This window comes from Taudactylus pleione, unplaced genomic scaffold, assembly GCF_031769625.1.
Source record: "Taudactylus pleione unplaced genomic scaffold, aTauple2 ptg000157l, whole genome shotgun sequence".
Taxonomy (NCBI): Eukaryota; Metazoa; Chordata; class Amphibia; order Anura; family Myobatrachidae; genus Taudactylus; species Taudactylus pleione.
Window position 1 is genome coordinate 1,493,672 of NW_028284559.1, and position 16,293 is coordinate 1,509,964.

Sequence of the window (16,293 nt, forward strand, 5' to 3'; positions counted from 1 at the left end):
ATAGTTTAAAAAAACAAAGGCCATTTTAAATGAATGCATTACTTGCATAGAAACATACTTGCCTACTTTTGAATAAGTATTTCAGGGATATTGTGAAAACAACACCTATGATCGTGGCAGTAAAGTGAGAGGTGTCATAAACCTGACTTACATCCAAATGTAAACGAGCCCAAAAGCAGTTAGTAATAGCTACTTGTTGATGAAAACACACTGATATATTTCAGAAAATGCATGTAGCCATAGGGATCATTGTGTCTTATAAACAATGCAGGTAATTAATACTAACTATCCCATTTGAATGTATATATCTCTGTTATTTTTAATATAACAACTAAATAATGGGGGTAAGATGCAATCATGAAGATTGCTAGAATATTCAGGGAGTCAGGGAGATTACTACTAACGAGGGAGAGTTGGCAAGTATGCATAGAAATGTGCTCTAGATTAGGGCTACAGCATAATGGAGGCAGATCCACTTTTTTTCTAGTCCACTTTATCAATCATTTATTAGGTAGCCAATAACATTACTTGAATATATATATATATATATATATATATATATAAATAGTCAGTCAGTCAGTTCCTCAGTAGTGGAAGTTATTGGCAGATCAGGGTTGCCCCCTCTGCTTGCTGTCTCTCCTGACCACGGGCACTTACCCACAGTACAGTCCACTGCTATGCTCTGCAATAGTGACAGGTTGTGTAGCATGTAGGAAAGGGAGGCACAATGACATTGGGCCTGATTCAGAGCCGGTCGCTATTTGCGCTAGCTCGTCCAGAAAATAGGGGTGGCTATTCAAATCAACTATTCGCTCTTTGCAGTCTGTTCACGTCTCTAGGTCTGAACGAGCGTACAAAACTTGCGGTCGTTTTTTGAAAAAATACGCCCCCTGGCCGCTCGCATCCTACGTCATGTCCGCTATTTATTAGATTTATCGAGTACATCGACCAGGGTATGAGCTGCTCGCTATTCTTGTGGTTGGTTTTTGCTACCACAATTTTGCGAGCAGTTCTGGCTATAAAATAACCCAGTGACGTGCTCAATGACGCTGCTGTTTTAATTATGCACACCCATAAAACGCCCATTTTGACCTTTAAGCACGCCTGCGATCGGATCTCCACTCCCCGTTTTCAAGCACCTTCCCCTGTTACCACCCACATACGCCTCTTTCTGTCACTCATATTATCAGGCATTCACTATTTTGCGAGCACATGAATTTTGACCGCACTGACTGGTTCGCGCATGCGTATAACAATCCGTACGCATGCGCAGTTGGGCAAACATCGCTCGAAGCGAACGAGAGGCCGCTTACGAGCGGCTCTGAATCAGGCCCATTGTCTTTTAAAAAATACAACTATTAAAGTATTTTACTTATTTTGTACACAACCCCTGCGGCCGCTTCGACCGACTCTGAATGAGGTCCACAATGCTGATGTTCCCAGAGTTGAGCAATCTTTAGCTCTTACATGTCCACATAAATCCCTAAAAACGGTGCATGCGTAACACAGTGTGTACACACAAAATCGCCCTTGTACGTATTAAAAGTGTTTTGGGAAAGTGCTGAGTGTTCCTGGGCGGTGCCTAAACAGTCGCACAAAGATGGGTCTCCTTATAGGTGTGTTATGGGAATGTCGTGGGCATGCATCTAAAGTGTTTGCGAATGCTGCTGAATCAGGCCCTGTCTTTGCAAATGCAGCTACGAAAGCAGATCGAGCAGTTGTTAGCCATTGCGCATGCGTATAAGCCACACTGCGTGCGCTGAGTTCGCACTGCGATTATGCATGCACAGAGAAATCCAGGCTACGAGCGTTTTGGGGTGGTGACGAGGGAGTGGTCGGAGAAATGGAGGCGTGTCTGTAAATTTGCACGTCGTTTCATGGGTGTGCAGACATTAGCCACTGCGATTGCGTACACTGAACTCACTACGTAGGACGAGACTTGCAGTTCTCAGACCTGGTGTAAATGCAGCGTGATGGGCAGATGTGCATCAGTGGTACCAATGTATACGCAGGAGTGCGAGGTTGGATGGATATGAGAAAGCAGTAGTGTGCTGAGCTTTGGCAGGCATTGGCATATTTTCGGAGCTGCATACCATACGAAATCGCAGCTGCGATCACAATTGTGTAAGCTGCTGAATCAGGCCCACAGGCACATCATCGTTCACATTGGAGAATATGTACCTGCCATAGGACTGGTGCAAGTTTCGATGGTGTGACCAATGGTGGTGTTTAAAGACGGTATTACACGCTCAAAGTGGGCATCTCAGTCCTTGCACAATCATATGCATGAACGTACACAGGGAAGGGATTAGTAATAGCATTTGCATAAAGTCACAGACATGACCACCAGTAGACGAGTATACGCCTGTGGCCACTTCTGAATCAGGCCCATTGATTAAACAAAACACATCACAATCACAGTGTGTTTACCAATAAAGTAGAAAAAAAAAAACCTTCATTATGTATAAAAAGGGTCAAACAAGTTAGAAAGGAAGACTTGTCCAATGACTTGCAAAAATGATTTACATCCAACATAATAATAGCAATGCAGAGATCTCTGTTGCATGCATTTGCAAATATATGGTAAGTAATCAGCCACGGCAAGGCGTCTCTGTTCTGGTGGTCCTACCATTACATTATAATAGCACCTACTTTGAGTCATATATTTATGTATTTCTAAATTGAAAGCTAACTTACCTGGGGGCACCCCAGGATCCTTCAATATGACACTACAAGGATCAGCATACCTTCCAGCCACTAATGGCATACATGCCACACAGAAAAGTGATGTACATAATGGAAGTTCCTCAAATCAATTTATAAGCCCATTTACAAGCATGAAAGAGAGGGGTTAATCTAGACAAGATCCTTCCAGCACACTGCATATAGGCCAGCACATGATATTAGTAATAGAGATCTCTGCTGCATATATGTGCAAACATATGGTAAGCTACCAACCCTAGCAAGACATCTGTGTTCTGGTGGTCCCTATGCTACATGATAATAGCACCATTGTTGGGTCATACTGTATATTTATGTATTTCTAAATCTATAGCTAACTTACGTGGAGGCACCCCAAAATGGCACTACAAGGATCAGCATACCCTCCAGCCACTGATCCCATACATGACACACAGAACAGTAATAAACATTACAGAATTATTATTTTTTTTTACTGGCACTTCTTTGTCATACTTTAGTTTGCTGCCTGCCCACTAATTTGTTTTCAGTAATCTGCATTTCATATTGAAATTAACAAAAATAATGACATCATAAAGTGAACAGTTTGAAAAAACAAACAAACCTTACACAAGATGTAATATTACCCTGCACATTCACTTCTAAAATGTGAATAACCATGTTCTGTTGTGTCACCTACTACAGACTCGTAGCGAAGCTGCCATGACAGTTCTAAGTGGCCATGTGGTGGTTTGTATCTTTGGAGACGTAACATCTGCACTCATTGGGCTTCGGAATCTGGTGATGCCACTAAGAGCCAGCAACTTTCATTATCATGAGCTGAAGCCTATAGTATTTGTGGGATCCCTCGAATACCTAAAGAGAGAGTGGGAGACATTGCACAACTTCCCCAAGGTTTCCATCCTGCCCGTAAGTGCCAGAGAAATACAGTATAAGGAAGATCATAAAGTAGGGAACTAATTCTCTTTATTTCCATAAAAAGTGATAACTGTTACAGTCAGTGATCATATGGATGTGTTCTTGGTTCTATGAGGAACTGTAAACAAGACTGGCCAAAAAACGTAGTTGGACACAGTGGAGGTCAAAGGTTGTCTTATTACGGTTGATCTTTAAACATTTTTATAGGATAATATGAAACAGAATCTTCATAACATGTATAGTGCAGAAGACATAATGACATTAGATCATCAGGGGTCATCTATAGATGCAGAATCAATCCTTTGTATTGATTAAATGATTTTTTTTAAGGGGCAACTATAGCAGAAATAATGTTGTTGTAAGACTCCTTGACTTCATAGCAAACCCCTCATTCACCACTGCTTCAATGTCACAGTGAGCTTACACATCTTACAGAAGGATGCAGTCAGCTGGCTGGAGCAAACGCCCTGCAGACTGCCCTGGTATATGCTTCCATGGCCACACATGCTCTGTTATCTGAAGCAAGGTGACATTGTCGTGCCGAATCATTTGCTGGTGCTTAGTTCCCTACATTGCTGTCCTACTTTTTGGTTAATTACATCACTCATTATTGCAGTAGAAAGCTATGATTTTCTGTTGCACATATTATGTTTAATTTGTCATTTTGCTACTTTTACTTCCATTCTCTTCTCTCAAAACTTTCCCCTTGATATCCTCTTGTAACTCATTCCTATTCCCTCCCTCCCTGCTGTTTTTTTTCCCATTTGCTTTAGGGTACGCCATTAAGTCGAGCTGATCTAAGGGCTGTCAACATTAACCTGTGTGACATGTGCGTTATCCTGTCAGCCAATCAGAACAATATTGATGATACTTCACTTCAGGACAAGGAATGTATCTTGGCATCACTCAACATCAAATCTATGCAGTTTGATGACAGCATTGGGGTCTTGCAAGCGAACTCTCAAGGTAAGCCAGGCCCTCTGTCACTTGCCAGCAAAGCTCCACAGGCACAGAGCTGGCACAAGCGATATCCCTCATTCAGGCTTTCACAGATCTGCTCTCAGCTTGTGACATCGCTTAGCTTGCTGATGTCTTTGATGGGTCTCTTGGAACCCATTCACTGCATCCGATGGGCACAGCAAGTGCTATATTAACAGCGTGTCTGTAGCAGAGCCACAATATTCCAATTCAGCCAAGACAGAATGGACATGGTAGTGTTACCATGTAAGGTGGGGATTATATAACATCAACCCAAACTACTGTTAGGTTTATGGTTGCTTTGACCAGAATAACTAGTACTAGTTACTATTATTCTTATGTCCGTTGTGCAGAAACAAAGTTTGTATGGGAATTCTATCTTCATACCTCTGTGTCATAGGCTGTTACTTAATTTAATATCCTAAAAACAAGGTCTCATGATTGTTTAAAAAATAAAGGAATTGGTGTACTCTTGTGTGAACAGGAACATTTTTGTTATAAATAAAATATGATAGAAATTCATTGTAATACCCTGCCAAAACAACTATGACAGCCATTGGCCATAGTTTTATTGAGTGGCGATGTCATGTTCATCTATGTAAATAGTTTTCAGTCATTTTCCATGACATGACATTAAGCAGCTTTCAAACAACACAGGAAAATTACAGTATATTATCCCAGTTGAACTGCATAATGAGAAAAAGGATGGTGACTGTATATTGTGCTGCTTTATTGGCTGAATTGAAGAAGTACAGTACTCTTATCGTTATCAAGGATATACAAAAGCTGTAGTAGAATACATGTTAAGTATACGCATAACACACATACATTATTCTAAGTTGTCATATACATGTATGTACAGTAGACTAGTGTCTAAGTTGTCATATACATGTATGTACAGTAGACTAGTGTTTATAACATATGTAAGGTTTTTATAAATATAGTTCACAAACTGGGGCTGTAGCACTGAGCAAGGATTCCATGTAGTAGGGATTAGGCAAATATTTGATGGAATCTACCAACATTCTTAAAACGGGCCAGGGTTGCAGGATCTCCTTTCCTTGTCCACTAGAGGTCTTGTGTGACTGCGCTTGCGCCGAGCGTCTTTTTCACCTGAAAATGTGTCTTACTTGCGATGTAATGCGATTAAGACGCACCGGGAGACTACACTGGTTAATTTGATATGTGACGCTTGTATATCTGTATGTGACTGAGTCTGTAAACGAAGCACAACGGAACTTGGCGTGGGAAAAAGTTGCGGCCGCTGCATCGTAGAACTTCGTATACAGATTCAGACTCAGTCACATATTGCAACTAAGATGCATTTTCAGGCAAAAAAAGATGCTCAGTGCAAGCAGAGACACACAGGACCCTAGAGGGGCTGTTTGGAGTGGCTGCAGCAAATAGTGTAGGACACACTGAAAAAAAGGGGACAGGTCTGTAGGTGTTTGAGCGCTCCCAATATATGTGCTGCCAAATATACTACTCATTTCTATGCATGGCATTTTTCAGTCATATTCTCTCATTGTAAATAGTAGGCTCCAATGCTATCATAGGCACAGATAATTTACTTTTTTTAACCACTTAACTGGCTAATATTTATCCATAAATGTACCCAAATTGTCAATATTTTTTTTATTGGCAAATTATGTAAATAATACTTAATTAGCCACTTAACTGACACATTTTTTTTCTAAAAACAGCTCAGAAATTGTTGGGTTTTTTTATGAGTGAATTAGGTGAAGAACATCTATTTCTACTGACAGTATTACAAAATTATTATTATTTTTTAATTGAAATCATTTTGGATATTTGTAAAAAAAAGAAATAAAATCGTTTTTTTTTTTAAACATCGGAACACCTCCATCGGAACATTGGAAATATTGCAACTTTCCATCACACAGCGGCTTCAGGTGCCAGGTACACTTGGGGGTGAAGGGCGATTAATTTACCTTTTCCCATCGGCTGCTAATGTCTGCAGCCCCTGGGTGGTGGGTCCTGTTGTGCTAACTGATCAGCAGTGATTGGCAGCACAGCAGACACTGGGAAAAGGTGCAGGGAAGCAGAGGGACCGGAAAGTCCCTTTGAGAGCAGCAGCTGTGGGAAGATTCTCTTCCTGCAGCCGCCCATGCTGTTTATCTGACTGGTCGCAATATTGCGACCAGATCAGATAAAGCACTGCCTGGTGTGGTCGGAAAAATGCGACCATGCCAGGCAAGTAGTTAAACCTGATTCTATTTAATTTTATTAACAAAAATGCAGATTTGTTTATAAAATTATACTAAACCGGGGTTACAGTAAATAAGTATTGTTTACATCATTTGATGATTTAAAAAATCCCCAATTTTGGGGACATTTTTGTGATAAAAATAGTTTTATACCGATAAATAAAAGTTTAGTGTTGAATTTTATATATATTTATATATATTTATATTTATATATATATATATATATATATATACATACAATATATTGAAAGCGGCATTCCTCTAGTATACAAAAAGCAATAAATAATTACAGTCCAGTGCCCTCTGAGCTATGCCCGTAGTCCGTGTAGCCTCATATAAACGATTCCAAACTGGCGACACTCAGGAAAAATAAGACACACAACGGGATAAATTCCAACGTTTCAATGCTCTATTCACACATTTTCAAGCACCCTGACGAAAATGCGTGAATAGAGCATTGAAATATTGGATTTTATCCCGTTGTGTGTCTTATTTTTCGTAAGTGCCGCCGGTTTGGAATCGTTGAGATATATATACCCTGACTCTCAGATATATGGTCTTTGATCAGCCACATTACTGTAGCAGAGGAGAGAAGTTGGGCGATTTGAAGATGTTCCTAACAATGTATGGGGTAGGCGCACAGGTGCAACTGTTTTTTGTTGACCAGCGCAAAAACAAGATTTCAGTTTGTGGAGCAGGATTACTGTAATGGGATAAAAAGATAAAGAAGGGTCATTCCTTGCCATTCACAGCCATTATACCTGTACAAAAAACCCTGTATTCTTCATATTAGAGATTGTGGATACCTTCTCTCATCCTGTACTTCTAAGGACACAAAACATTCCCAGTGCATTGTGTAAAAAAAACTAAAATACTGGTAACATGCCCCCTTCCACATACTCATCCAGTTCCAGTGCTGGAATGCCTGGGCTGGTTTCTATAATACTATTGTTATTATAGGCGTTGGTATGTAAGGCTCCACAGCTGGAGACTAAAACAGGGACAATCACAGAGCATTGGAAGGATGAGTATAACATAGAAAACATCGACTTAAGCCATAAGTAGATCATTAATCACTTTTGCGAGGGCAGTCTCTGCGGAATGTTAGGGACACTATAGGGATGATAGTCTAGAAGAGTGAGAGTAGATATATTAAATTAAGTGGCTTAACAAAAGTTGCTCAGGTAGTTTGGAGGCAGAAGGAAAAAGAGAAATAAAGAGTTGGAGAAATGTTGGGTCAAGAGATGATTTCGTTAATATTGATGAGATGAGTGTATGTATAAAGGTGCATGTGAGGAGGGGAGCTATAGGCTGGTATGCAGTGAGGAAAAGTTGAAAGGGAATAGAGTTGAGGGGGCAGCTGATGGGGTGGAAAAATGCACTCATGGTGGATTTGGGGCTGCAGGAATAGGTGATTTCATTTGGATTAAGTGGCCTTGTCTAGAGCTCTTAGGGAGAAATGCGGAGTGATACCGCTGGGCAGAGACAGGAGTTGTAGGTGGCAAAAGAGTATCAGGGTTTAGGATACTATTGAAGATAGATGGTAAATATGTTTACTTTGCAAGTGGAATGGCAGTGTAAGCATAAGGATGAATTTACAGGGTGGTTTGGATTGGCAGAGACTCTAGTGGGAGATGTATCAAACCTTGGAGAGAGATAAAGTGGAGAATTTGGCCATAGCAACCAATCAACTTCCAGCTAACATTTATCTACCACAGTTTATAAAATGACAGTTGTAAGCTGATTGGTTTATATGGCAACGTCTCCACTTTATCTCTCTAGAAGGTTCTATAACAGCCAGCTTACATCAGCCTTAGCTATGGCAGCTTCATTGATCATGTGATTGGTGAAGCTGCCATATCTAAGGCTGATGTGGGCTGGCTGGTTTAGAATGAGGAAGTCCTATCAGGGCAGGAAAAGAGTTAACGCAGAGTAAGAACATTTAGATGCTTTTGTATCGATTTTGGAATGGCATGAGAAAAGCTGAGCTAAAGGAAAGGAGGTTGTGGTCAGAGAGCAGGAAAACCACATTAAGGAACAAAAGATGGAGAAGTGGGAGAAGGGAGTGTCTATCACATTGCCCATCGTGGGAAAAGGCCAAAGGAGGACGAAAGTGAAATAAGTTTGATCTATAAATGTAGAAGCATAGCCACTACTAGTGACAATATATTTTTTTCCATTATAACTTACTTATTAATACCAATTTCCATTTAACAGAACAAGCCTGTCTTTATTATTATTATTATTATTATTATCATTTATTTATGTGGTGCTACAAGTGTTCCGCAGTGCCTTACAAAGTACATACGGCCCTAACTGTGTGGAGTTTGTATATTCTCCCTGTGTTTGCGTGGGTTTCCTCCGGGTACTCCGGTTTCCTCCCACACTCCAAAAAAAAAATATACTGGTAGGTTAATTGGCTCCCAGCAAAATAAATTATCCCTAGTGTGTATGTGTGTGAGCATGTGGTAGGGAATATAGACTGTAAGCTCCATTGGGGCAGGGGCTGATGTGAATGGCCAAATATTCTATGTAAAGCACTGCGGAATATGTGTGCACTATATAAATAACTGGTAATAAATAAATAATAATAAATAAATAAATGAACAAGAAGCCAGTGACTTACAGTACAATACAATGCACTAGAAGGTTTATATACATTGCTGCATTAGTGATTATAACACTCAAATAAGCAACAGGGCGTAAGCATAAGCAACCAGGTGTTAGGCGCCCTAGTGAGGAGTAGATGACAGTATAAGGAATAGCACAAGAGGATAGAGGGCCCTACTTGTGATAGCTTACATTCTAAAGGGGCGGGGCAGGCAAACAGGTGTGACACAGATGGGGTAGAGAGGGAGGAAGGAGCAAGTAGCAGCGGGTTAGGATGAAAGGTGGAAGGTTTGATGAAGTAGTGGGTCTTGAGAGCCTGTTTGGAGATTTGTAGAGAGGTGGAGAGTCTGATAGGCAGAGGGAGAGAGTTCTTGAGTGAAGGGAGCAGCACGGGCAAAATCTCGAAGGTGGGTGTAGTAGGAAATAATCATTTGGCAGGAGAGGCAATGTGTATTGGTGGACTGGAGCTGAAGTCAGAGATGTAAATGGGAGAGGAATGTGTGAGGGCTTTGTAATTGAGTGTAAGAACCCTGAATTGGGCTCTATAGCGGAAAGAGAGCCAGTGAGGGCTTGTAGGAGAGGGGAGGCAGATGTAGAACGTTTGGAGAGGAAGATGAGCCAAGCAGCAGCATTTAGGACAGATTGGAGAGGAGAGAGGTGGGAAGCAGGTAGGCCAGATAGGGGGAGGATACAGTAGTTCAATCTGGAGATGACCAGTGAGTGGATAAGGGTTTCAGTAGCATCCTGGGTGAGAAAGAGTCTGATCTTGGAAATACTTTTGAGACGGAAATGGTAGGACTGCGAGAGGTGCTGAATGTGTTGTTTAAAGGAGAGGGAAGAGTCCCGGATAACTCCGCACTTCGGGGCTAGAGGAGATAGTTGTGCCATCAATTGATAATGAAATTGCGGAAAGTAAGCTTATGCGGGAGGGTGGGAAGATAATCAGCTCAGTCTTAGACATATTAAGTTTTAAGGTGCATGCACACGGGACGATAAATCGTTACGATATGAACGATAACGATATCGTTCAATGATATATCGATCATATCGGTCATTTTTTAATCAGTGAACGACCAACGATGCACTTTCCCGCATGAACGATAACGATATCTATGATCGTCCGTACATGCAGGCCAATCTGGACGATATCGTCAACTTTGCCTGTTAGATGTGGCAGGATGACTCACTGAAAGATATCTTTGAAAGATCTATGAACGATCTATGAATGATATCTATGAACGATATCTTTGAAAGATATTTTTCAAGTCGTTGGTGGTACAGATCGTCCTGTGTGTATGCATCTTAATGGTGGGTACACACTACACGATATGCTCCCTGAGCGATATCGTGTAGTGTTGTCCCCGGCAGGCTGTGCTCAATGTCGTTCATGACATTGAGCACAGCCGCTGAACGATATCATTAACGATATCGTTTAGCGCCGGGCTCTCTCCCCCATTCCCTGACATGCAGCAACCTGACGAGATCGTCAGGTTGGCCTGCATGTCAGCCCGATGAACGATGATGACGAACGACCCGTGCGTCGTCATCATCGTTCATCTTTTTGGTGTTAAAAATGGACGATAAAGTGGATGACTGAACGATAACGATATCGTTATCGTTCAGTCGTCCACTTTATCGCCCAGTGTGTACGCACCTTGAGAAAGCGCTGGGACATCAAGGAAGAGATAGCAGGAGACAGTTGGAGATATGAGTGAGGAGAGGGCAGGAAAGGTAGATCTGAGTATCGTCATCATAGAGATGATATTGGAGGTCAAAGGAGCTGATGAGTTCACTTAGAGAGGACGTATAGAGGAAGAATAGTAGAGGTCCAAGAACATAACCTTGGGAAACAGCTACTGTAAGTGGAAGTGGGGGGGAAGTGGAGACAGAGAAGAAACGATCAGAGGTAGGAGAACAGCCTGGAGAGGGCAGTGTCACGTAGATCAAGGGAATGAAGGATTTGCAGGAGGAGAGGGTGGTCCACAGTGTCAAAAGCAGCACAGAGGTCAAGGAGAATGAGTAGAGAGTAGTGGCCCTTGGATTTGGCAGCAAGGTGGTCATTGGTGACTTTTGTGAGGGCAGTTTCAGTGGAGTGAATGGAAAGCCAGACTGAAAAGGGTCAAGGATGGAGTGGGAGGAAAGAAAGGCGCTTATAAACAACACGCTCAAGGAGTTTGGAGAGAGAAGTGTCAGTAGTTGGAGAGAGTGTTAGGATCAAGGGTAGGTTTTTTTTAAGAATGGGGAGACAAGGGCATGTTTGAATGCAGAAGGGACAGTACCTGATGAAAGGGAGAGATTGGGGAGGTGGGAAAGATGAGAACATAATATTTTCTAAAAGATGAGGCATTTTTTTATACATAACATCCACAGCTTCTGTGTTAGTTTATCCCCTGTATTAGATCACAATCCATCTTATTCTTCCTGTACTTTTTAAGTGTTCTCTTATTCTTAAGTTTTATTTATTTATTTTATAATAGCTTCTTCTATGCGTAGCATATCAATTTGTATCAAGATTCCATTGTCCGATGTTATGATGTCAATGACGTGGGTTAGTGGCTGGGAAATTAATGATAGCATTTGCATACTGTCACAACTACAAGCTATTATTACTATTATCCATCAGGCTCATTTTAACTTGACATTTTATATGGAACGGATTCTTTTCAAGCAACTTTCCCTGACTTCTCTGATTCCATTTATAGGGAGGGAAAAAAAATGACACAGCCGCAGAAGTCTTTTAAGAAAGTTAATTATACAGCAGCAAAAGCAAGCATCACATTACTGTTATGAAATATTAAATCAGTATCTTTCATTCTCCCAGATGCCCTGGAGATAAATACACTATATTTAATGCTCTGTTTCCAGCAGTTTTACACACAGAAATTTATAGCGGTTTCCACATTCTTAACACCCCCATCTTCTCTTTATTTGGTCAACCTCTGAGCTGCCAGACAGGCCGGCCCCCACTGTAGGTGAAGGGGTTAAGAATTAACCATTTTTCCCTGCGTGCTTAGGTAGACAACATTTTTGTATTGCTCACTTGGGACTGCAAGCTGGGAAACATCTTTACAATGATAGATCACTCTTTAACCATATTAAGCTTGATTGTCTGTGCACACTATGTAGAGGTATAAAATCCCCAAGCTTCCTTCTGAACCATTTTATAAATATTTAAGCCTAGCTTACGTGTCTCTGGATATTAAAACATATTTTACCCTAACACACCCACACACGGACACACACAAAGAGGAGAATCGTGTGTAAATATTACATAGGGCCATCTTCTCCACCCTGTTATCACAGCACTTTAATGAATACATAATTTCACACTTCACGTTTTATTAGAAACTGCCTTTGTGTTCTGTCTAAGTGTAAGGCATTGGTTGCCGGTGTGACAGGAGAGGCACAGAATGCTGTTTTAATGATCTGCTGCTTTAATTATACAAACAAAGATGTTTGGGGAAAACGTGTCTGTTGCCTGAACTTTAGTCTTGAGGTAAAGAGATGCAGTCATTTTCCAGGCTGTAAATATAGCAAGAACGAGGAGAGTGTTTTCAGATTAACATACAGGACACCTACAGTATAGGCAAATCAGAGTATAAACATATAAATATGATCAATATGAGATTTATTTATGTAATAACCACCAAAGGGGGCGTGCTGTCACTCAACATCGACAGCACGCCCCCTTTGGTACGAGACCCGGAGCGCTATCCAGGTCTCGCGCATGCGCACGACGAAGCCGGTTCCGTCGTGCGCATGCGCTCTGGGCCACCATCGACCTGGTTGCGAGCGCTCAGCACTTGCGACCGGGTCTGAATCAGGCCCAGAGTTCCTATCCGGATCAGACCCGGAATTTAGCCGGCGCCGACTTGGGATATTCCCGAGTTGGCGCCGCTCACAACGGAGTCGGGTTTGCATAGACCCGGATTTCCCGGCGTGAAAGTGGACGCTTGGAGATGACGTCATCTCCAAGCGCCACTGAAGCCGGACCAATCGGCCGGCTTGCAGCGCACTCCAGGTCATAAAAGGGGTATTAGTGATTTGATTAGATTATCTCTTTTGTCCTCTATCATGGCTAATTATATAATTAGACCTGTGGCTCTAAACGGTCAAGAATGGTAGTTTTTGTCCGTTTTCCGGCATTTGGGAGCAAATAGTCGATTGTCATCTGTTCCCATACATTACCAGATTTTCGTTCCAACCAGCCAGATTGGACACATATAGGAGTATGCAATATGGGGCGAAAACGCCGTTTCTGCGATGTTTTCGCTCGGATGATGTAATTTTCGCCACTTTTACTTTTACACCGTATTCAATTTGAAAACTTTTCTCCGGTGCGAAAAGTATATTGCATTCAACCCTGCGAAAAAGTATCACCCAGGAATGGGTGATGAAAAACAGTGCAGAAATTGGGGTTTTGGGGTGCAACACTTCGGAAACCACCCTGCAACCTTCAGACAGTCCCCAAAAGGTACACTGTGTCAAAAAATGTTAAAAAAAATAACTCAGAAGACCCCAAAAAAAGCACTTTCATTTTGGGAGTGAAAAAAAAAATTGGGGGGTACAAAGTTAAAAACTAGCAAACTACAATCTAGGGTGGTCCCCAAGTATGCCCCAGGTGTTTTTTTCATTGCAGTTTGCGGCAGGTGTTTTTTTCACGTTTTTTAAAAGTTCACTTTAGCAACTTTTAAATGTGCTCACCCCCATTTTCAAGTACCCCAAATTTGCTGGGACTACTTATTTTCTGCAAAAAAACCCTTCTAAATACAATTCTTCACCACCTTCCCAAATCTCCAAAATAGCAGCTATTGAGCCCGTTTAAAGACCCCAAAAATCTTCAGCAGGGATAATCGGGGGTACCCAGAGTGATCCCCCATGTCAGAGCATCTTATTGGGGGTGTTAGGGTAATTTCCCCAAAAATCAGCGAAGTTTTCCCTGATTTCACATTCGCCGGATGCCGTTTTCGACGATTTCATATTGAATACGGGTATAATCAGGGGCGCGCCCGATACTTTTTCGCCGGCAAAAGCTCCCATGTGCGGCGAAAGCTTCGACCCGCATAGACGGCGAAGTTTACGTTTCATATTTAATACCCCTGATAATCTTACTGTGTGTAACAAGTTTAAGGCTCGTAGATTCCTCCTACTCCTTGTTTTTTACCTATAAATCCACAGCTTTGTACTGGAAGCCTCTGCTACTTACTAAATGGATATATATTTACTTATATAGCACTGATCATATTAGGAACTGCTTTACAGAGAATAATGAGAATTCACCACATACAGCTGCTATCTAGGGTAAGAGTCAGACACAAGTGGAAATGTGGACGATTCATACTGCACATGTACCAAAGTAGAAAATCTGCCACCGTGCATGCGCTGAATCATACCTACTCACATAGACAATGAAAGCTAGTGCGTAGGGATTCACTCGTCTGATGAGGAACCACACTTTCTGTGCAATAGGCTTGTCTGGTCAGAAATTGGGCAGTGACTACACGAGCACACCAAACTGGTCCGTCTTGTGGGCGTGTAAGTCGGCTTCCGCGCTCAATCGTAGCAGGCGAAAGGAAATGGGATGTCTGTTTCAGGAGGATATTCTGTACTAGACATGGGGTTGGGTACAAGTGCAGATAATAATGATGATGGCTACGGGTGATCTTTATCAAATTTGCTGTGACTCTTGTATTAACATAAGAAAGTAGCCTTCAGTGGCCATAGAGCAAAGCAGTTGCGTTTGACTCAGAGTAAGGCTGTGAATGTCCTTCTGCATAGCATTCTTCATAGCAGCACAGCTGGATTACACTGTTCATTATGGGATGTAGTTAAAAGGTCGACATTGACAATGTTGACGCCACAATGTTGAAAGATATGATGGCGCCGCATCATCAATCTCACAATGAATGTGAGCATGGGGTGGTGGGGAGGTTAAGGTTAGGCACTACAGGGAGAGGTAGGGGTTAAGGATACTGTAGCAAAGAAATACTCACCATAAAAAAAGAGTATTGGGGGTCTGACCCGAAAGTCACAGTCACATGACTGTTGGGACCCAGAAGACGCCGCTGTAGCCGTCAGGAGCAGGTAAGTCACTGCTTGGCCACCAGGGACATTCTAACATGTCAACATTTCTTCACTGTCTACATGATGAAATATCGACATTGTCCATGTAAACATTATGATCATGTCGACATATTATAACCAACCTGTTAATTATATCTATACTGTTGCTGTTTAATTCATTATAAAAAGAGCAAATATGCATGTAGAACCAAAGGTTGTAAATGTCTGTGCACAAGGGAGTTTTATGCCATGTTAAAAGCAATAAATAAAAACAATTAAGGTCAGACAAGTACAAATAAGAATAATTTATTTAATATCATTCCACACAGTTGTAAATACAGTAATTCCAAGTTCATTTGAAGCAAATGAAAATCATTTTAAATTGTTGTAATAGATTTCACAGCAGTAAAAGTCACTGTAAATTCCAAATCTGTCCAAATAGTTCCAAAAATAAGAAAATTGTTGTAACCGAAACCATTGTATTACTCTCTGTCACAGTCATATGTGAGTACAATTTAGCACAATTATTTGCAGATAAATTAAAACTTGAGCCAATTATATCTGATCTGATCATTTCCAATGTAACATTACCATAACTTGTAGGACTTAATTAGTTTAAATTAATTTCATTTGGGTCTCCAGAGTTTCAAGTAACACTGTGATTAAATCTGGAACATAGTTGCTGACATTTTAAAGTTATTACCACACTCTGGGTCTCATGTTAAGACCCTGCTCGCAAAACCGGGTCGATGTTAAGGCCCTGCGCATGCGCAGCGGCCGCACTGCGCGTGCGCAA

The 16,293-nt window shown here is 41.4% G+C and overlaps 1 protein-coding gene across 9 annotated transcripts in view; it reads left to right on the forward strand.

The window, feature by feature from the left end:
- KCNMA1 (potassium calcium-activated channel subfamily M alpha 1) overlaps positions 1-16,293 on the forward strand; it is a 636,705-nt gene that overhangs the window by 554,433 nt on the left and 65,979 nt on the right. For all 9 annotated transcript variants that reach the window (XM_088474944.1, XM_088474945.1, XM_088474948.1 and 6 more), the window contains 2 exons: positions 3,385-3,609; positions 4,392-4,584. In XM_088474944.1, coding sequence (XP_088331070.1) covers positions 3,385-3,609; positions 4,392-4,584 — 418 coding nt within the window. The remainder of the gene's footprint in view (positions 1-3,384; positions 3,610-4,391; positions 4,585-16,293) is intronic.